This window comes from Electrophorus electricus, chromosome 2 (assembly GCF_041902795.1).
Source record: "Electrophorus electricus isolate QZ-2024a chromosome 2, ASM4190279v1, whole genome shotgun sequence".
In the NCBI taxonomy this organism is placed as follows: domain Eukaryota; kingdom Metazoa; phylum Chordata; class Actinopteri; order Gymnotiformes; family Gymnotidae; genus Electrophorus; species Electrophorus electricus.
The window spans coordinates 39,354,480-39,377,484 of record NC_137498.1 but is presented as its reverse complement, the minus strand read 5'-3'; the positions used below and the strand labels follow the sequence as shown (position 1 = coordinate 39,377,484).

Sequence of the window (23,005 nt, the reverse complement as noted above, 5' to 3'; positions counted from 1 at the left end):
TCATTAGAACTTAGGTAAAACTACATCATAGTGTTCATTCTTAATTTATTTGTGTGTGTGTGTGTGTGTGTGTGTGTGTGTGTGTGAGAGAGAGAGAGAGAGAGGGAGAGAGAGAGAGAGAAATAGTACAAGAGAGAGTGTGTATGTTCGAATGTTCACTCTGTTTTACACCTTTGTAAGGACCACATATAATACTTTTTATACAAAATGTAATTTTAGGTCAGTGGACTGAGATTAAGGATGGGCTTAGCTTTAGGTGTCATCAAAACAACAATTCACAAGCAAATAGAAAGGTAGTAATACAAGTTTGTGAGGGAAAGAGCAGAAAATAGCTAAAAAAAACAACAACAATTTATTCAGCCTTTATTGTATCTATTCAGTTTTTATTCTCCCATTGCATTTGTGTTAATATATCAGGTGGATCAGCCATGTTCATTTATGTAATATTTATATTAAAAATACTATCAATGATGAAATGTACATAACACCCACATAGATTTGTTGAGTGATCAACCACTCATTATCTTTCTGTTAAATCTTTCAACTTGGGTAAAAATGAAAATAAAAAGTACCTTTTTGAACAGGGTCAAAAAATCAAAGCACTGAAATGAGGAATGGTTACCACCAAGCAGAAAATGTGCACATTTTATGTGCACAAGTTAATTATGCCACTTCAGAGGAGCTTGTGAAAGGATAAGGAAAGCTGCATAAATTTAGCTGTAATCCAGGCAGGCAGAACTCATTTGCAGGGATGGTCTTATCTGGGTACTGCAGCTTTCTCACAAAATTAACCTTGGATATTTGGGCCCAATTCAGAGAGTGTTTGATTCTCTCTCTCTCTCTCTCTCTCTCTCTCTCTTTCTCTCTCTCTCTCTCTCTCTCTCTCTCTCTCTCTCTCTCTCTCACTCTCTGAGAAGGCATGAGGGTGTACCACCAGGCTGAGGAGAGAGCTCTCAAAGCTGTGTTTGACAGAGTAAATAAACAAGCCCACTACTAAGCCCTTATAAGTGAATGACTATGTGTACTGTAGACATTTATGGGATCGCCTGTGTCCTTCAGGACATCTGTTAGTTCAGTTTATTTTCCAATAAACAGTCTCTTCTTCCTTCTTTTGCTCTGTTTCCCCAATGCAATATTAATGCTGTTACCTTGTCTCCCTGCACCCTGGTTTGCAATGAGGACAGCTCCACTTTAGTGAATGATGGATGAAGGTGAGCTGAGCCTTGTATGGTCTTCTTAGGAAGCAAAATTCTGATGGTTTGGAGATTTAAAGCAAAGTTTTTCATGTTTGTTTTCTAAACATTTAATTGGTATATGCATCATGATAACTAGGTTGCAGAATTTTGCTTAAAACAAGACCCACCATGTCTGAGATTGGGCAATAACAATGGACATATGGGCAATAAATAAAATAAAACGAAATAAATAAAAATATATAAACTAAATGAAAATTAATAGATTATTAAAACTTTCATTATTTATGTATTCTAACAAATTACATTTTAGAAATATTTACAAGCATTCCCAATGATCTGTGTATGGGAGCATTAATCTATTACTGAAGAACCCTACCCTTTTCCTTCATTATGGAAGCACATTGAAATCATTTTCTCATATTTCAGCATGAAATGGCCTGTCACAGGGCTGTTGGGTTTCCATGGGTTCAGGATCTCTGCTCCTCTGTGCTCCAGGATGGCCTGCCCTCAAGGCGATTACCGCCAGCATCACCTGCCCACAGTCACAGTGCTGCCACCAGTGGTAAGTGAGGGCCAAGTGCTGGGCATTAATCACAAAAAGGCAGCCTCATGCCAGGCAGCTACTGGGCCTCTGCTCCGTTGAGTGTGTGCCTCTCCACCATGTGCGTTTCTCTGTGATGCACCCGGCAAGGCCCATGCAAGTTTCTCCCCCCAGTCAGTAACCAAGAGGCACAAGGCTTCAAAGTAAGGCTGCAAAATCTCAAATTATGATGTTATTTTTCTTTCTTTAGCAGCCGTAATTTGAAAGGCTAAAGCTTTTTCTCATTGCCTATAAGTATCTCTGTAGTTTTAAACCCTTTTTTTGAGAATGGCAAGGGAAGGTGAATGGAGGCTCGGCTCTCAGTTCAACCAGGGCATGGCAAAGGAAGCCACACAGCTATTGGCATCGATGCACTTATTGCCTAGAGTTCAAGTGTAATTAGCTAGGAAGAACTTTGTCCTGTTACTCTATGAAGTGCAGCATGCCTAGGTGCAGAAATGCCCAGGTGTTGGCCTTGCTTACTCTTTCCTGAGGAATCAAACTCTTTCAGGTGACCTTCATGTGCGATTGTGTGGAGATGATTTCTGCATACCATAATGATATCAGTAACTCCACACAACTGAGTTATTGCTTTCACTGTGAAACAATTCAGAAAACAAGCTGACCCAGTGGATTTCTAATGTGTGAAGTGGCAATATTTGGTTCAGTAGTGACGGCTTTCAGATAGTGTGACACTGTGCAGTATAAGCACAACAGCAATCTGCTGACTTTACAGTTTCAGGCTCTATGATATACCACACAGAGGTCCTTTGGGTATCACAAAGAGAATCACAAACAGCGTGGTAAACACAGATAAGCCTGCAAGTATACATATTATTGACAGCAGTATGAAAACCATGACTGATTGAACTAATTGGAATTCATACAAGAGTCATGGCATTTAACTCTTCGCCCTACCCACCACCATAGAGCATTCATCCAACAATATGATGGATGTATCCTAATTAGTTTGAAATCCTCACTAAAATACCAAGCCTGCCATCCCAGACCTGCATCCAAGGGGAAATGCATAGACTTCTGCCTTCTGTAATTGAATAGAGGGACGTCTGGGTATCTGTATCACAGTGAGTAGAAGACACACCCCATTGCTCTGGAAGTGTAGATTATTAACCAGTAAATGAGCTATGTAGTGCAGTGCCTTGCTATGTCCCTCCGACAACAGCACCCTGTCTACTCGGACTCTCCATTACATTTATTGACACTTTTATACTTTATTCTTATGTATATATATATATATATATATATATATATATATATATATATATATATATATATATATATATATATAAACAAGGAACATTAATTGCACTAGGGACTGTAATCGCCAAACTGGGAGAATAGCTCCAGGAGATCCCAGAAGGATAGTGAGCGGGGATTTTTTTAGAGGTCAATATGTATATACATATATATATATATATTGTGTGTGTGTGTGTGTGTGTGTGTGTGTGTGTGTGTGTGTGTGTGTGTGTGTGTGTGCGTGTGTGTGTATGTGTGTGTGTGTGTGTGTGTAGGTGTAGCCATCGAAGAACAAAGAAAAGTGATGAAACCTGATGGAGCATATTTAAAACTTTCATTTTGCTTATCAAATAGTTCATATAGCCGATATTTGGGAGCAACAGAAATGTAATATGGAAATAAGGAAAATAGAGGAGAGGCAGGAATGGAGGTATTGGCTGCCTAGGCTCTGTTCTATAGAGGTGTATGCATACTAATGACTTCCAGAAACTGTCTTGCCTTTTTTAAATTGAACTAAAATTAAGCAGAAGAAACAGCAAGACAATTAACTGGGCTGCTTTTATCTGGCTAGTGCAGTCTGGAGCTGCTTTGGTGCTGGATGGTGGTGGGTCGGCAGAGCTGCCAGGAACAGTCTCATCCCTGCCATTTCAGGGGCTCTGTTTATCTCGTTTTTCAATTAACCTCCCTGATTTAACTCCCCATCAGAAAGTCATGCACATGTTTGCTCCGAAGAACAAACAAAATCGCCTCTCTTCGCTGCCTCCTCCCTCTCGCTCAATGGTGGCCCGCCTCTCTGCGTGCCACGCCTGGTAGGCGAGAGGTGGGCTCTGTGGAGCTGAGGCGGATTGCAGAGAGGAGGGGGCTTGTGAGTTTTCTGATTAGAGTGCCCAAATCTGCTGTAAGCAGAGAGAGGTTGGGAGATATGGCAGCATCCTGATAACTTCCTCCTCAATTGCCATCCTGATTTTCTTTTTTTTTTTTTGACAGGGATAAGCAGAGACAGACTGAAAACAGGGGTTTGGGAGAGCGTGAGAAAGCAAAACAGTGCAAGGATAGAGAGTGAAAGATGTTATGTAATCTCAGCATTTTACTAATTCAGAGAGAGTTACTTTATGTCAATTTTTGCTTACTGGCACTGACACTCTGTTATGCCACATTTAGGTTACACTTAAATTACTCCCTGGACTATGGACCAACTCAAAATGGAGCCTCACAAAATGAAATCCCCCTACACCAGCACACCCTGATTAATCATCGCTAATGAGCCACACACCCGGGGGAATACAACAAGAATCAAAACAAATTAATTGGGAGCAGAGCAGGAGATTGTAAAATACTCATTAGATTTTTTCCCCCTACTTCCCCCTTAAACATGGCAAACAATAATTCCCTCATGCAATCAGAGCCATTTAAGAAATCAAACATGCTGCTGTCACGGGAGGGCTTCTTCTCTTTTGACGAGCTTATGAGTGTTGCCATTATCCCTCTCACAAAGAGATGTCCTGCTTTTTCACTGCAGCTCCATTCTTCCTGAAGCCAGGCAGCTCAGGAGCTCGGCTGGCCTTCATTTATGGCTGCCGCCACTGTTCTGTTGTGGATGTGCTGGATGAAGTGTGGGGAAGCTCCACCCCCACTCTCATCTCCAGCCCCAAAAGTGGCTTACTTCAGCAGCAAATACCGATGGCAACCATTTTGCAAGGGCAGCATAGGTCGTGAGGTTGTATCAGTTGAGGTTTGCTGAGAAATCAGTCTGGCCTCCGTGGATGAATCTAGCTCTTTATGAAGTTGAATAGCAGCCTGGATTCTGCTCTGATCAGCAAGTGTCTGGGAAAGAGGTAAAAGATCCCAAGGGAAAACATCCACAGGCAGTGTGGTGACATACTCAGACAAATCAGGATGGTCATCTTTTTTTTAAGTAGATTTTGTTATAATCTCACGCAGATATATCTCAAATATGTCATTATATTTCACTAATAAAGTTATAGATTGATGAAAGTAAACTTAAATTTATGCCATTCACGCATCATTTTAGAGTACATTCATTGTTATGTTTTTCATTATTCAAACATAAGAAGTACTTCATGTGTTATTACCCTGCAAGACACTCTGTCGTCACATGCAGATGAAGCAATCTTAAAGCATCACCCATTTTTAAAACTACTTCCTTATTGAAGATATGGCTTGGATTCTTGGGAGGTTACAACACACAGCTTCTCTGGATAAAGGCCGTGTGACCATGTGTAGTATGCGAGTCCACTGTAGTAATGGCAGGTGAGATCCAGTTCACACACACCAAAGAGGCAAAAGAGAGGCAGCAGCAGGCAGAGGATGTCACCATGATTACAACTCAGCCACAATCCCTTTTCTCTGATCTCCACTGATTTTAGTTTAATATCCCTGCTACTTTTTTTTAAGAAGAAGGAATTATTCAAATACAAGCGCTTAGTGGAAATCTCTTCTCCACCTGCAGGCATTCAGAGAGAAGTTGGTGAAGGAGGGGGCTGGGATGGAGGAGGAAAGGGGAGATAAATCGCGGGAAAGTGCTCAAATGCCCTCTGCGGGTTTTTCTTTTTTCCATTTCTGCATGTTTCTCTCTGCACCGGGGTGGTGGCAGCCATCTTAAGCGCTTGAGGTCATTTCCTCTCCTGCTTTGCTAATTTACACGCAGACGGTGGGTGCTGGCCAGCATTTAGAGCTGCTCCCCCAAGGACATTGAAGTTTCAACTCTGATCTGGAGAAACTGCTAAAAGCAGCTTTAGTTTGGTTTTAATTCTTCATCTCACATCACTTTAGCAGAGCTATGAGAGTGACCACATACAAGAGACACAAAGACCCTACCATGTTGGAGCGTATACTGTGCTATGATATATTTTAACTGTTACATGCTTTAACCTTCAAATTCTTGAAGTGTTTACCTGGTTGCTCTGCAGAATCCCTGAGCCATAATCTGTGCTGAAGGCTAAACTGAAATATCCACGTTACTGTTTGAACTCTTACATCACTTCTCAACTGGTGGACACACACAAACATGCTCCTGTAAGCACAGAGACATTGCAGTTACCCACACTGTTGTATATGTAGGTGTATGGGTTTGCATGTGTCTGCACCATGGCTGTGTGTTTTTGTGTGTGTGTGTGTGTGTGTGTGTGTGTGTGTGTGTGTGTGTGTGTGTATGCGTGCATGTGTATGCATGCGTGTGTGTGTGTGTGTGTGGCAGCCGCCAGCTTGGACTATGGATCGGGTGTAGCACAGCTTTGTGCTGGCGACAGTGCTAACATCCAGAGCCTGTGAACAGTTGGCCCTGCTGTCGTCGCATGAACATAACAACACAATGAGAGTAAAACCCGCTTATGTCCTTTGACAATGCACAGCTTAATGCCCGCTGCCAACCATCTGATTGTGGCATGGCTTAGCAGGAGATGCCAGTGGTGGTGCCAACATGGATGAGCCAAGAAGGTTTAACATCAGTATCTTCATTTCTGGAGGCAACCTACAAATGGTTCTTCCAGCGGTCTTAGACAAAGCAGCCCCATTACATTAAGGTGCTATTGTGTGAGTTGTTTAACATTTTCCACTGTTTATCATGTCAGAGAATAAATTATTTAATAATTCTGCTGTAATTTCTTAAATTACTGTTTGGTTGTTTTATAAATCCATTTACAGCACTGAGAGATCTAAATGTTTGAAAAACATTCAACACATGCTGTTGTAACAGACATATTTGTCATTGTAAACTGCACTGTTGGCATGTAGGAATATACAGTGCCATCTGCAGGCAATTTACAAACTGCAGCTCTCACTGTGCCTCCTGTCATATCATTTGGTTTGATCTTGCATGTTTGCAGTCCTCTAAACACTAAATTCTTAAATTATGTAAATTAGTTATCTTAATAAGCCAAGCAGTGGAAAGCAATGCACAACTAAAGACACTCTGCATTCCCCTGCTTACACTTTCAAATCACTATGAACTATGAACTCAAATGCTAAACCTACAGACCTAGCAGAAGAGTCTCAGTCACACCCAGAAGCAAGCATCCCACAACCTGGAAGAGCATGTCTGCATTTTCAGCAGACACTGATTGCCAATTAATCACACAAGTGATCACTCCACAATGATGCAGCCTACTCTCCCCTGCATGCCTCCTCTCGATGTGGAAAATAACGGGTCTGCGTGCCACACTGCCACATACTCTGTCAAACAAATATGATCAAAACAAAACTAATGATGTGTAAATTGTTTATGATGTTTGGTACAAGTCCTCCCCACCCCCCCTTACCATCACCACCACCACGCGCATGTGTGTGCCTTTGTGTGTGTGTGTGTGTGTGTGTGTGTGTGTGTGTGTACACACAGGGGGTAATCACTGCCATCAGCTTGACATAATCAGGAGGAAATAAATATAAACATTTTACATCATACCTTAACTTGAGTTGAGTTGAGACCTGGGTTGAAGTCATGCCGCATATGTCGTGAATTATTGTCAGCTAATGTTTGTCGGTGAGGTCTGTAAATTGCATTCCTGTGAAATAGAATAAAATGGAATTGCTTTGGAAGGTTCTCAGTAATGTTCTGGTTGGAATAGATTTAGGAATGGTGAGGAAGAGTGGAAGAAACAGCTGTACAGCCGAGCTGTATAATGATCATCTGCAGGTCCATGGTATGGATGATATCTGTTAAAGAAGGTTGTATTTGGCAATACATATTTTACAGTTTACATACACTGAAAGAATAGATAGTTGTTCAATAGCATGTAATAGTACACATAAACAGACAGGCACACAGCAGGTTTAGCTCCTCCCACTGCAGAGGCAGTCTACAAGCCCATGTATAAGGCTGATTCAGCTCATGCCTGCTAGGCTGTCACATGTACATCCAGCCAAAGCAGTCTGTTAGGATATCACATTTACCCCCAGCCAAACGGCAGCATTAGCAGGACCTAATCCCACAGACTCAGGCAGGGAGTCCAACCTCTAAGAACAATAACACCCACTTTCACAGACACACGCACAATCACTCATTTGACTTCAGAAGGGATGCTTAGTCTTTGCTGGCTGGTAGTGATATTAACTTAAAATCCAGTGGTTCAGATTTAAAGAGTAGTGTGTAGTGGGACAAGCAGTGCTCTGCTACAGCAGTACCCACAGACACATCAGTAAAGACAAGAGACAAGGGTTGCTTTACAACTGAATGGTTTCATATATATAAATGTATATGAAAGATTTCATTCTAATGCACTATATTTTATTTTATTTGGACATGCTTTACTGTACGTCACCAACAATGAACAGTGAATGAAGTACAGTTGAATGTAATAGTGTCATGCAAATTGCCTGTGAAAGGGTCCACAGTACTTCTAATTTTCCATAACTCTTCTACTCCATGTGGTTGCAGCTATGATGATATTGATGTAATTTGTTACATCCGAGGCTAAAGAAAACACCAAATTCTTTGACAAAGTCTCACCGTGCAAGAGATGGATTTCCCCCTCCAGGAAGCGATTGAACAAAAGGAACATTCAATATGTAATTACCTGCCACAGACACAGTCACGCTGGCATAGGGAATTCAATATGCGCCCATGACACTTCCAGCGTAATGTGACAGAAATAAATGTTTGCTTTGGTAGGTGGCGGATGGGGGTGGGGTCCATGGTGTAGAGCTTTGCAGAAAAGACCTCACGTTCTTCATCATGACAAGAAAACAGGAAGCCACAGGGAGGTGTTTTGTCTCCTGGACTCGAGACGTTGCTTGTTAACAACAAAGTTTTTCTTAGATGTTTCAGTGTGGAGTTTTATTCCCTCTCACCCTCCCTTTTATTCCCTCTCATTCACTCACACACACACACACACACACACACACACACACACACACACACACACACACACACACACACACACACACACACACACACACACACACACACACACACACTCTCTCTCTCTCCCCGCCCTGTATTTCTTATTCTTATTAACTGCATGGGTGCAATTTATTTTGCTCTCCGGCAATGGAGGTGGCTGGGAGTCTGGGAGACTCTGGACGGAGCTGATAAGCCTGCACTCACATTCAGGACTGCTGGAGGGACCAGATTTACCAGGAAGACAATGTCCACTAGGTCTCACACCGTCTTATAGACACACATACACACACACCACACACACACACACACACACACACATACACACTCCTTAAAAAAACCTACATGTACACAGATAAAAATTTAACACATACCCACAGATGATGGACATGTAGAATCAACACATGGCTTAGTCCAACCTAAAGGACATTCTAATTCTTATGTGGGGCAGACAGTGACAAGCACTCTACATTACACACACACACACACACACACACACACACACACACACACACACACACACACACACACACACATACGTGCGCACATTGTAACCTTACAGAGCTAAGTTAAATGGGAAAAGTTAAAAAGGTGAGCTGCAACGCAGTGCTATTCCTCTCTAGCTGACTGTTGGGGTTTATGTCTGGGAGCAGGGAGTAGCAGCCGGACGATAAGAGAGAAAAACGACGACCCGCACTCTGGCGTCAGGAGCACGGAGACGTCTATAAACTAAAAGAAGCACTGCACTGTCGAAATATGACAGCCGATCCATCAGAGAAATGGAAGCTCTGTCTCCTACACCAAGGAGAGCAGCCAGAAGTTTTATAAATAGCCCCATGTTTTTAAAAAAGAAATTGGAAGTTGTCAGACATATGCTCTGCATTTTTTTCCTCCTCTGACTGGCTATGTTGGTTGAACATGATTGAAACATCAAAGCATACAAAGTAGCAGGATTGAAAGGCTAGCTGGAAGGGAGGCCAGTGGTACACTGAGCCAGGTGGAACGGTTTTCCACATGGCTTCACATCCGGGTTTTGGCTGTGGAACCATGGATACACTGCTGCAGTGTTAAGTGATAATGGTATGACTGTTCCTGCTTGTTTGTGAATTTCAGCATGCTGTCTATATCATCCACAGGTCAGGAAACCCATATTTTCAGCCACTTCAAATACATATCCTCAAACCCAATCAGAATCTCATTGGGAGGACATCCATTTTTTGCATATTGCATTTTTTAAGTAAATGGTCAATGAGGAGACATACAAAAATGAAACATAAATTGGACTTCAAAGTGGCAACACAGTGTGTCTAATTTAAAGAATGACATAGGCAGGACAGGTAAATGATTAAAGCTGACTATCTCCTCATGTGGAAATGCCAGGCAGTGGAATGAGCGCATGTGGGGAAGAGAACTTGCTAGAGGCCTTGGACTACAACATGTTCTATGGAGCTGGAGCATTGCTTTCATCTCCACAGCCCAGGGAGTTACACAACATGATCATGAGACCTGCTCTATTAACCTTCAGAAGACCACCATAGTCTCCTAAGTCCTAGTTATTGTTCAGTATTCGGTATATGTGGCCTTCCTAAAATAGAAACATGAGCATTTATAGACTTTTAGGTACTTTTGCATGTATTTGTATCTTTGAGAAGAAAATGGCATTCCATTCCTTGCTATAAAAATAATACAGAATTTTTTCAGGGGCTTTCATGATTCATTCTGGCACTTTTGTAAATGTAGCAGTATATGAACTAGCAATCTATACTATCCTATACTGGGTGTCATTACTGATTGTCTACATATGCTTCTATCAGTTCTCCAACTTCTAAACTGACTATGTCCAAATTCCATCTATGAATGTTTAACTGTTTGCAAAGACACTACTGAGGGTCTGAATGGTTTAGAGTTATACTGTCCTGAAATGAAAATAATCATATCTAAAATGGCAATTAATTTAGCGTGGCCCTGCACAGGCATAAAGATAACATCTTCACACACTGAGATGCTATGTTTGTTATCAAATTTACTCAATTTCAACATTGCAGTTTAGTAAAAAAGCATGGAGGAAAGCAGTAGGAACCTCAGCAAAGATAAACGATGCCCAACATGGTGGTGTATGATTTACGCCATATAAATGGATAAATATTTCAATTTAAATGCAAAATATTAAAGTGGTGGTGTAGGTGGGTGGGTGGAGGGCAGTAGATCAATGGAAGCATTCCATTACATGACACTCCAGGATTCATAAATAACACCCTGTGCAATTATTCCTCCTCAAATGAGCTTTTTAAAGCTTCCTTCCTACAGTGCGTTTTATAGTAATGTTTTTATTTCCTAAACCGTGTGTTATTCTTGTTCTTAATGTAATTGGTTCTGTCTACTGGCTCATCGAGCTGACAGATATTGGTTGGAGGACAGTTTTTCAAGATCTCTGTGCATTACTGCAGGAGCAAGGCCCGGAGCACCCTGGCTCCTTGCCTTCTCTTTAAATCAAGGCATAGGAGAGCATACACAAGCACCTTGGCCTTAAGGAAAAGATGCTTTGCACAGTCTTATATGTTGATGTACAAGGTAACAAAGGTTCCCAATCTTGAATGTGGATTATCTGGGTCAGGTGTGTCAGGAACTGCAACAGAGCAGAAATGTGGCCCAGCTGAGAGCTCAACAGGGCTGGAATGGCACTGGCCCCGGCTATAAGATGATGATTTTGTTTTCCTAGTAAGACAGAAGAGCCAAAACCACAATCTATTAATAGTGTTAGTGAAGCAAATCATTCACTGTGGAGAGGTAGGAACAATTTTAAAAGCAGATACAGAGGTAACTCTATGCATAAAATCGGTATTAAATGAAAATCAGCTTGTAAAATATGCTGTAATACATTCCTTACAACAAAATAACAAAAATGCTGAAAAGTGGTCTAAACTAAATCAAAACACAATGTACTAATATAAGAATAATCACTATGTAAGAGACAATAAAAATAACAGTAAAACATTCAAACAAAACATTTGTCCAACACCGTGTTTGCCATGTGGACTAGGAATAGGAAGCAGCACTCATTTCATATTTGAGCATAATCAGCATCATGTACAGCAGGAAACACAGGCAATGAAAGGGTGGTGACAGCAATGGTGACGTTGATGGCTGTGATGATATCCCAAAAGTGTTTTGATGCCAGGAGATAAAAAACGGTTGCTTTCGAGCACACTGCAGTGCCATTTGTCATCGGGCAAGGACAGTCGTAATCATCCCTCTCGCTCGCCTTCCCATCAGTCTTCCCCTGCCGTGGATCAGGATCAATCTAGGCTCATTTATTTTAATCGTCTCCTGTTTTGCTAAACTGGCAAAGTCAACAGAGGACAATGGAAACAAACCTTGCTCTGAAAACAAGCCCAAACAGTTATTTCCCCCAATCATGGGGATGTTCTCGTTATTGTGGGCTCCAGCTCCATGCCTCCTGATGACTTCACCCTTTGGCAGCCCCTTTATTTTGATCTCAGCATCACTGACTTGGAATCAAATGATATGCATCTGTTATATATTTATATTTTCCAGTAATTAGATCTTTAAACTGATCTGATTAAACTGGCATATTAAAGGAATAAGTGCATTCAACCTTGTAGTTATGTCTTTAAATGTAATAAATAAATAAATAAAAATACCTCTCTTTATTTTAACATTAAAGTCAACTACTAGTCTCTATTTTGCATTAGAATAAATTTAGGATTGCACCATGCTTTACAAGATCTAAGGGAGAGAACGGGATAACATGGGGAAAGTACATGCTAAGACACCATAGCCATAGTGTCTGGATCTACTGTGAGTTGGGCACACAGGAGGGTGTTATTCTCTGTCAAGACTAAAGGTGAGAGCATATAGAAATAAAGGTACGATTCAAACCAAAAATAAACACTGGGATCAGTGAAGAAAGCCTTAGTGTTATCTAGCAGAATCTAGTCTTCTCGCTAGATCCTATTCGTATAATCAAGTCAGAATGTATTACAGTTGGACATCTGCAGCCTAATAAACCTGCCGGCATTATAACGTTAAATTTTTTATCTACACCATGCGGCAGTTCATTTGCCACAACAATAATAATAATCTTACATGCAATATGACAATTTTACACTTAGCTGGTATCGAGAAGTGTCGAAGCGTGAGCTCGAAGAGGTTGCTACTGCCTCTATGCACAAATCGATGCGGAGGATACTATGGTTCCAAAGTCCCACCCCTGCAGTTAACGTCAGCACAAACTGAATACGTAGTACGCCTGAGTGGAGGAGCTGCCCATTGTATTATTGTTCAAGCTAGCTATCAAAGAGCGAAATATATAAAGTAGGTGATGTGCTTCATTTTTCTTTTCTGATATTTTCAGTTATAGTTATGTCATTAAGAAACGTATACATTATTATTAAAATAGCTCAGTAGGTAGACGTCTCTATACCCTTTCCAGGTTTGAATGATGCTATTGCTAGCTAGCTTTGAGTAACTTGTTTATAAAGCGTTTTCATGTAGCTGCTAAGATAGCTGGCTTCTTAACGTAATATCAATCCATTATCCAATAATGTCAAACAAGTTAGCTAACTGATTCACAGAGTATTCTATTCCGCTTTTAGAGCTAGTTTTATTTAGCCAATCTTTACCTACCTAGCAAGGTATCTTATCAAGCTAACCTAGCTAAATTGCCAGTTTACTTAAAACAGCCGAGTTAGATAGCTAGCTAGCTAGTAAGCTAAGCTATCTAGTTTAGCTAGGTATGGTTCATTTGGTAGCTAACTAGCTAACTAACTAGCAATCCGGCATGTGAAAATTTGAATTTTAAATAAAGTGTAGTCTACATCGCGAAGCTGGTCTTTGGGACTAGTACTTCTTTGATCTTAATTTGTTTTTCAGTGCTTTTTGCTTACAACAGCTAGGTAGCTACCTGGAAGACGTTCATGTATTCGGTATACAGAAATTGTTTATGTGAAATCAGATCAAACTGTACTGTGTATCTGTTGAATTGTAGCAGGTTTAACATAACTGAAATTCAGTGTGGTTCTGCTGCTAATCATATTGATGATAATGTCGCATTTGTAGTAATAAGTATTGTGATGTTATTGTCCTGAACTGATTAATTGCGTTTCCTCTTCTACAGTGGATCGAGCCTCAAAACGCAGACAAGTGAAGCCCCTGGCTGCCTCGCTTCTAGATGCCCTGGATTATGACAGTTCAGACGATAGTGATTTTGAAGTTGGAGATGCTGATGCCTCAGGTAATTAATGCAGCAGGTTGGATCAGTTATGAAGACCAAAGACCTTGTTCAAGCATACCTTTGAAGAAGTGAGGTCAGAAAATGTATGTCATTTTATATGACATACTGTGCTAAGCCAATGACTGAACCAGAACCCATGATGATTCATGATTGTCTATGAGAGAAAAGAAGCAATTTGAATCCTCAAACCTCCACAAAACAATTATAACTATGATCCAAAAACAGAAAGCCATTTGTTTTATGTGCTACGAAAAATACAGACAGAGATTTGCCTTCAAGTCTTTGAAGCAAGATGAGGATAAACCTTTACCAACATAGTGGCAATTGAGGAAAAAGAAATGACAATTGAAAACATGCTATTTTATTTGTGGAACATAATGGCATGGATAGTTATAAACATCAGTGTATTACAACTGGCTCACTTGTCTTTATTTATGATGTAATTAAACATTGAATCGGTACAGAGACTTCAGAAGTGTATGGAAACCTCATCTTAGCTAACATACAAGCCAGTTTCTTCAGAATAATTGAATGGTTTTACTGTGATCCAAAACTGGTTTTAATGGTTTTCCAGAATGGAGCCAAAGAGGGCATAAGGGGAAATAAATGAAAGGTTGTGGACAGGTCAGATCTGGCTTTCAATTTCTGATCCAGTTGGCATTTTTCTAGCTAAAACACATTCAACATAAATACGAGCTGAAAATGACTGGTGCAGTGATTCTCCAAAGCATGTCATGGGAGGACTATTGATATACTAAGGGTCATCTTGCTGCAGCTGTTGACAGCTAAAAATCACAGAGTGATTGAATGTGAGTAACAACCAGTGTCAAGACTGTTCCTATGGGTCAATATTAATTGAGGAGAGAAAAGCACCTGTGGGGTCTCTACCATCTTCATTTTCCCCTCAGTCTCAATACTTTAGAAGGACATAGTAGAACCTGAACTAAAGACCAAAGTTGGAGAATTTTCTCCAAGGGTAGTTATCACACCAACTCCAATTGTCGTCTTCAGTGTAACATGCTGATCAGTGGAAATCAGTCTTTTTTTTGTGGGTTTATTAATTGATTTGTTCATTTGTTTAATGCTAGTATTAGAAACTCTTGGTAAGGTGAAGTGTGCACCAGTGTGTGTCTGCCTCCTAGGCTTTCTCCAACACAACTGTGTTGTTTTTACTGTTACTGTTTACCCATTGTTTTTACTGTTGCTCCATTTCACTATGATGAGTGATATCTGGACACTAAGATACCACCCCATGAAGACTGTCAGCTGATAATGTGATTCTAATGCACTCTGATTACTGCTCTAATGGCAAACATCTAACTGGAAAAATCTTTGTCATTGAGGAATCAGGCAATAGAGATTTTGTTTTCTAATCCATTTGCTACTAACTGTGATCTTAACTGGACAGGCTTGAATATTGATTTCAGAATATATTGCATTAAAATATATCCTGTGTGGAGGCAGAGCTGTGTCTTAAAAATCCTTCATGTTTGTCAACTTCAGTAACCTGTGGAAAGACATGCAAATTATTTATAATTTTATAATTAGCCTTATCAACACCTTGTTAGTATTCATCTAAAATCTAATCTAAAAAAATCAAAGTGCCCCAAGTTGCAAGTCTCTCTTTGACTCCTCATCTGTCAGGCTCAGAGGGTACAGGGAATGGCAGTGATGGCGAAGGCTCCAAAGACAGTGCTGCAGGCACGGACAGCGAGTCGGCTGACGAGGAAGGTATAGATGAGGAAGATGCCAAAGAGCTACACGAAGATGAGCATGATGAAGCTGATGAGCATGATGAGGAGAAGGCTACGGAGCAGAACTCTGAGGAGGCAACCAGCAAGGAGACCGGGGAGGCCTTCAAGAGCCGCAAGAGAGGAGAGAAGGCCTCGGAGGTGGAGCCTGGTGACAGCGGAGGTGGGGTTGTCGCTGAGGAGAGTCCTGCTGAGCCCAAGAAGTGGAATCTGCGGCGGAACCGTCCCATGCTAGACTTCACCACCATGGAGGAGCTGAATGAGATGGATGACTATGACAGTGAGGACGACAATGACTGGCGGCCCACGGCGGGGAAGAAGAAGAGCAAGGCTGCCGGGAAGGAGAAGGCCGGCAGTGATGAAGAGGAGGATGAGGGCAGTGAGGAAGATGAGATTGAAGACGAGGACAACGAGGACGAGGATGGTGAGAACGGCAGCAGCAGCGACAGCGAGGAGGTGCCGAAAAAAGTTAAGAAGAAGACGACCAAGGGCGCTGGAACATTTGACGAGGACGAGACCAACGACAGCCACAGCACATCACATGGGAAAGGAAATGAGGTGAGATGTGTTAGAGCATCAGACCTATGCTCCTACAGAAAGACTGGCGATGATCACTATGTACTGCAGGTGGAATTACTTTCACTGGTGATTTCAGGCTTTTGCAGTGTTTACATTCAGTGTAATTTCAGACAAACAAAGGCTCTTTAGGCCCCCAAATGGTTGATTTTGTCAATGTCCAGACATCTGAAGATATAGCCCTGCCTAATGCACTTGTATAGAATGCAAAGCTGATCTCAGGTTTTCAAGGTCACAGATATAATTTGCAGTATGTCAAGAGTGAATGCACTTGGGAGTTCTGAGAGGATAATACAGACAAATAATACAATCAGTGGCTTTTAACCTACACCGCCGGATTGAGCTTTTCACAAGACTATTAGGTCTCACCTGATAATCAACTTATCTGAAAACTTGTAGTCAGTATAGCGGATTGACTAATCCGTCAATCTCCGAGGTGAAATTAAGGTAAGAGATTGTCAGCTTTGCTGCATTTTTGCAGAATTGGCCATTTTACTCTAATCTGAGATCAGCCTGCTTTGTGAGTTGTGCTGTTTAAGACCAAGATTTGAGTCTAGGAAGCTGCTTTCAGGTCAGCATGGCACAGGTGCATAGTGCCCTGAGCTGCATTCAATGCATGTTGTCAGCAGGACTCTTTGCTGGAGCGGGCCCAGCCATGGAGCTCACAGCGGATGGAGCATATCCTCATCTGCTGTGTATGCCTGGGGGAGAACAGTGAGGACACCGATGAGATCATCCAGTGTGACAACTGTGGCGTGACCGTGCATGAAGGTAAACCCATCCACTATGCCTCAACTCGGATGTTTATCCGAAATGTGTTAGCAAACTTTTTCAAAGTAGGAGTAAAAAGTTAAGTTGTAGAATATAGGGACAATCTGAAGAATATCTGTAGTGTTGTTCTCTTATTAACATTTTTTCTTATTGGTACTTAGCTGTCACACTCCCTCTTAACCCTCCACGTCCTAAAATGCTCTGATCACATCTGAAGAAGTTGGACTGATGTTCTTGGTTTATGCCTTCCACAAATGGTCCGTATGTTTTCAAGCCACAGCAAGGCCAAGCACGTGCCTCGCTCACAACACTAGCGTACAGGGAGTATTGCATTGTGCTCCTCCCTGGAGCCGTTCAGTCCGTCTTGTGAGAGGCCCACCATTGTGCAGAGCAGCATTCTGAGGAGCTGCTGGGAGGGAGGGGTGTTCGGAGAGTAAGCTTCATCATCCTGCATTATTAGCTCATTGTGTCTGTGACTTGTTGGAAACAAAATCAATTACTCTTTAAATCGTCTTTTGGCCTCGGCCTGCACTTTCAGACAGCTCTAGTTAATGCTGGCCATGCCCTGCTGGATCAACCTGACACCCCTAATTTCCAATTACTCATTTGGCTTCTTTTTTTTTATTTATTTATTTATTTATTTATTTATTTATTTATTTATTTATTTATTTATACATACACTGATTTATTTGCTGATGCCTTGCTGATTCTAGGCACCCACCAACACACAGAACCTGCAACAATAAGTCTTAAATAAACAAGAAGTGCTGTCCTGTTCTGAAGGCAATTAGTAAGTGCTTTTTGGGGGTGTTTATGTGGATATCATTTGAAAATGATCACAATATTGGAGAGGTGTCTTGACAAATATGTTGCAGGCGGTTTTTAATCATCAGTAGTGGAGAAGTGTGGGGAAGAGGCATGCTCTCTTGCTGGTGGATGTGTAAATGAGTTCACTTTCCTCTTGACTCCAATTGAGTTTCTCCCTTTCCCGTTGGACATCTCTGAGTGAGTGTATAGTGTATGTGAACAGTAAGTCTGTTTGTGTGTGTTTGTGTGTAAGGTGGATGGGGGCAATATGTTATTGTTATCATGATAATTACATCATGCCACAGTTTTCTAAGCACTTTGCATGTTGGTACTTTTAGTATACTAGTCACCAGCACATTTCATAAAAAAGACATGTAGCCCAATTATAAAGCACATGTAAACTCAACCAGTGGTGTCACATTGTCACGTTAAAACTGTAATAACAAGAAACTGGATATTAGTACACTGTGCCCTTTTCTTTTTTTAACCACATGGATTAATATTGAAACTAAATATTCTTCTGTATTGTGAAAAAAAATGCCTTTGAGTATATTGCCCACCCCTGTCACAAGGGCATTTCCTTTGTGATGAGAGGGTTCCCCCCTCGTTTGCAGCTATTAGAGTGCATCACAGATACTGCTTGTTCTGTTCTGGTGGCTAGGAGATGCATGGAGATGAAACAGGGTGCAGTGATGACAAAGATGGACCACAACCCTTGAGCCGCCACACACACACACCCTTTAGCACCAGCTCACTGGAGCAAGCCATTTCATAAGTCAGTAACAGTGAATCAGGGGGTTGACCTTGAAACCCCCGGGTCCTTTGATGTGCTATGGGCAGTGTTGCAGAGTCAGCCCATGAAGTCAAACACTCTTAATTCATAGATACACATGGAGTGTGTCTGTCTTTCCACCACATACATGTATACAAGAAGAACAATGTTTTTCCATCCTTGTTTCTTCTCTCTCTCTCTCTCTCTCTCTCTCTCTCTCTCTGTGTCTGCCCTCCTCCTCCCCTTCCTCCCACTGTGACTCTGCTCTGAGAGTTGGTTAATTTCCATGAGAAGTGGCGTCAGGAATCCTGAGTGGTGTTCAGTGGGGGCTTAGGGGATGGCTGTTGGGAGAAGTAGCACTCAAGCCCAGTTCTTATCTACTTCTCCTGTACTCAGGCCTGTCTGTTTTGACTCCTCCATGATCAACCAGCAACCACACATTTTCCACTTTCACCAATCAATTATGTAAATACCAGTGGTGTTCCTAATTGAAAATCTTCTATCTTTAATGCAACTTCAGTCATTTGTAGTGCAAATTTATATGCAAGACATTGGTACAGAATTTGTACAGAACCTTTTAATGGTATTATTTAAATTAACTTGACTGTTAGTCAAGAGCATGAGGGGATGAAGGGGAAGGTATTATTGCTTTGAACCTGCTTCCCCCCGAGGAGAAATTAGGTCCCGAAGCCCATGATGTTATGTAGCATGCCGGTTGTATGTGGAGAGGGATGCCAGCAACCTTGCCTGGAGGGGTGGTGGCAGATGTTTTGCTCCAGAAACTTTCTACCTATGCCAAGTGCCTGCCATGATGTTTGGCCAGGTGTGCACTGATGGAGGAGCATTATTGGGCCAGGGCTGGAGCAGTTGGCATGGGTAACAGTAGGTGAGGGGTTACACACCTGCCGCAGTCACACACACTTACCTGAGCCCTATGTACTGGTCTGAAATGGTGACCCGTTAAGAAATACAGCTCAGCTTGTGCCAGATCCTTCCTCTTCCTATGTTATCCGTAGTGTGAGGGTGATAGACAGACACAGTTGCTGCTGCAGTTATGAGCTGGCCAATGTTGGCTCTGGAGGTTGGGTTCATGAGACAAGCTGAGTGCAGCCATCAGAGCCTCGCTTTATCTGGGCCTGGCTGTGATTGGGATGCCGAAGAGCATGGTTGGCTACAGGATCAGAATGATCTGAATTTTTTTCCGGTTTCTTCCAGTATGGATTATTAACCAAGATTGCTGTTGTGCTTAATCTTACAGAATTTGGAAATAACTTTAAGGCACCTTCAGAGAAGGTATAGCAATGATTTGGAAATGTTCCTGGGATATTGACAGAAACAGAGTGGCAGAGGAGCTAATAGATGAGCATTGATCATCTGCAGGTGCACAGGAGTGTTGGATGTGGTAATTGAAGCGCTTGGCTGCCTCTGGAGGTCTTCATTTATGGACAGCCTGTCATGGTGGCTGGGAGTGAAAGAGCAGACAGCACAGAGGGTCCCAAGAACTAGCACATATTCACACATGCACACACTTTGATTTTGATGAGCATTCAGGCACAAACTGTTCATCTGATCAGGACTAGAAGTCTATTCTGGGTTACTTAATTATGCCTCCCATCGTCTTTTTAAAAATCGTTTATTGCCTTTGCCTTTGCGGTTCTCTTATTAAAAAACAAAACAACGAAAACCCAGTAGTGAAGCTTTTAAAATTGTACCCCAGTAAAAAGCATCACATTTTTCTATTAATGCCCTTCCACTTATTGGACCACCAATTAAAATGCTGGTGGTATTGATTTTAGTGAGCTCTTAATGACGTCTGGACTGTAAAGTTAATTATTTCCCCAAAAAGTGTGCAATTAATTTGTTTACTTGCCTGAATGTGGACTTTGTGTGTGTGTATGTATGTATAACTGCAAAGAATTCACATTTTTAGGTAGTTTAAACTTTCATATGTTTTTTCTCTTTTTGTGTGCTTTCTTCGATAAATAACTTTAGCTCAATTTTGGTTTAAAGCCTATGGTTCTGCAGGCACGACGGAGGCCAGTGCGAACACAAATCTTCCTTTTCTGTCTAGCAGGTCTTAATTGTACATGTACAGACATGATGCAGTACGACGCACAAGGATGAATTTCTGTCCATCAGCTGATTCTCATAGCACTACCGTGTACATGACTACATTAAAATATTTAAATACTACATTTAAATATATAGTAAACATATTAAATATAGTGTAAATATCAAATATTTCACATTTTGAAACTATTGTAAGAAAACTCTTAGATCTTATTTCAGATTTTTATTTACTGATTTGAAGTAATTTTATTAAATAAATTTATGGCAGATAATTTTTTCATGTTTCAAGATAAATGCTTAAATCAAATATCTGCCAGTATAGTGCCAGAATATATCTGCCAGTATAGTGAGCATTTTACTTTCTATTTAGAAACATTACTGAATATGTGGTCCGAGGGTAAATTTGTGTATAAATCATTTTCCCTGTACACAGCTTGTTTGAGACCCGTGTATCACTGTTATTAATTTTAGAGGGCAGCATTAAGGAGAGGGCTTAACATGTTCCCATATCCATTCCATTGCACCTGGCTCACACACCGATTTACCCTGGAACACAGCTGGTTAATTACTGAATTCATTCAAATCAAATGTCTGGCTCAAGGTTAAAATCATGCTTCCTTCCATGGGTTTCTGAACTCCCAACCCGCATGTTGTATGTTGCCTCGAATCCTCCCTGCTCCTAGTGAGATGCTTCTCAGGATATTGGGAGCACAGGTGCTACTAACTAATGCTCACTGTCCTCAAGGTTTTTCTGTTTGACATACTTCAAGTAGAATTGCCTGTGTCTGCTATATGACTGCATATTATATTTGTCGTTGTTCATTTATCAGAACTACTGGGATTTCTTGGAAGAGAGACCACCACTCCACTTAAGTGGTTGTTATATTGGATTGTGCACTCTTTTGCCTTATCTTCTAGCTGATGATTTGGGTAGCTGAATTGACAAAGCTCTGCTGAACCCCAAAGGACTTACTTTTTTCAATTATACATTTAAACATTAGAATCTGTTTGTGTTGGGGGGGGGGGGGGGGGGGCTAAAGATTTTAAGAAAAAATTCCCTAAAAGCTTTTCACCATTTCTAATTTCAAAGCACCTCATCCGCAACACCCGGAGCTGGATTTAAGGAGATTGACTTTTTTGTCTTATTATCGAACTATGATTGAATAGTGCTGATTTGAATGATGGAAGACCATCTCTGCTCTCTCTTTATCCTCTTTTCACTTCTGCCTCTTTTCTCTCCACTCGCCCCCGTGTGTCTTGTTAGGCAGCAGGTCTGTCAGTTCTAATTGGCTGTGCTCGTTTGCACCCTCAGCCGACTTCGTTCTGCTGTTCATCACTGTGCTCCTGCTTTCGAGGCAGACTCTGCTAATAATACTAGAGCTCTCCATTAGGCCATCTCCAGCTAATGTTGGATGAAAGTTGTCAGAATATAGGCTAAGACAGCACTCTCAAAATTTCACCTGTATCTCTCTCCCTCACTCTCATTTCTTTCTGTTTGGCTTGCTTTCTTGCTCTATCAAATAAGGACTTAAATTCATTTAATTTGAGAACAAATGTAAAGTGCACGAATGCTGCTTTATGTTAGCAGTTCCGCCAAGCCTGCATTAACATCTTACAGTTAAAATGCTGCAATTTCCTTTTGAATAAAAACTTAAGTTAAAAATTTAAGAGTAAAAAATTTGTGCAGCACTGGTGAGCAATAGCAAAGCCTTAATAAATCCATTTACATAAGTATGGTCATGCTCATCAGGAGATATGCAATGAATTATGAGATGAACAGGTTCATCAGCCTCTGTCTAACTACCGAGCTCTTAATTTCTGATTAGGATAATCTTGTATGCTGTATCCTATGGCTTAGCAGTTCCAACCTTGTATCTCAGTTCAAAAGGAACATCACAGATTTGCTTGATGGTTCAGCGGGAAGTCTATTAATACAGCACCCTGATCGGTGTGGGCATCAGCACCACAGTTCAAAGCCCAATAAGTATGAAGTGCCTAACTGTTGCCAGCAGTCGTACGGTAATACTTTTCTCTATGGAACTGTTGAGCTGAGCTAAGTGGACCCTCAGAGAGTGGGGGGTTCTCCTGCCCCTGCAGATCACAGCAAGGTGAAAACT

The 23,005-nt window shown here is 41.3% G+C and overlaps 1 protein-coding gene and 1 long non-coding RNA gene across 19 annotated transcripts in view; one reads left to right on the top strand and one right to left on the bottom strand.

Moving 5' to 3' along the window:
* Positions 1–8,859: 8,859 nt before the first annotated feature.
* LOC113577467 (uncharacterized) lies at positions 8,860–13,081 on the bottom strand. Its single transcript, XR_003410632.3, has 3 exons — positions 12,995–13,081; positions 12,262–12,396; positions 8,860–12,167 (listed from the first exon to the last, which is right to left on the bottom strand). It is a non-coding gene; the product is annotated as an uncharacterized LOC113577467 (long non-coding RNA).
* Positions 13,082–13,134: 53 nt separating this feature from the next.
* The window catches only part of phf14 (PHD finger protein 14), a 58,091-nt gene continuing 48,220 nt past the window's right edge, over positions 13,135–23,005 (top strand). For 16 of the 18 annotated variants that reach the window (XR_014118784.1, XR_014118779.1, XR_014118783.1 and 13 more), the window contains exons 1-4: positions 13,135–13,222; positions 14,025–14,141; positions 15,786–16,450; positions 17,095–17,239. Coding sequence is in view for 14 of the 18 variants with exons in the window: in XM_081703029.1 (XP_081559155.1) it covers position 13,222; positions 14,025–14,141; positions 15,786–16,450; positions 17,095–17,239 (928 nt within the window). In the remaining 4 variants the exon portion in view is untranslated. The remainder of the gene's footprint in view (positions 13,223–14,024; positions 14,142–15,785; positions 16,451–17,094; positions 17,240–23,005) is intronic. The other 2 variants (XM_081703040.1, XM_081703022.1) reach the window with 1 other exon arrangement.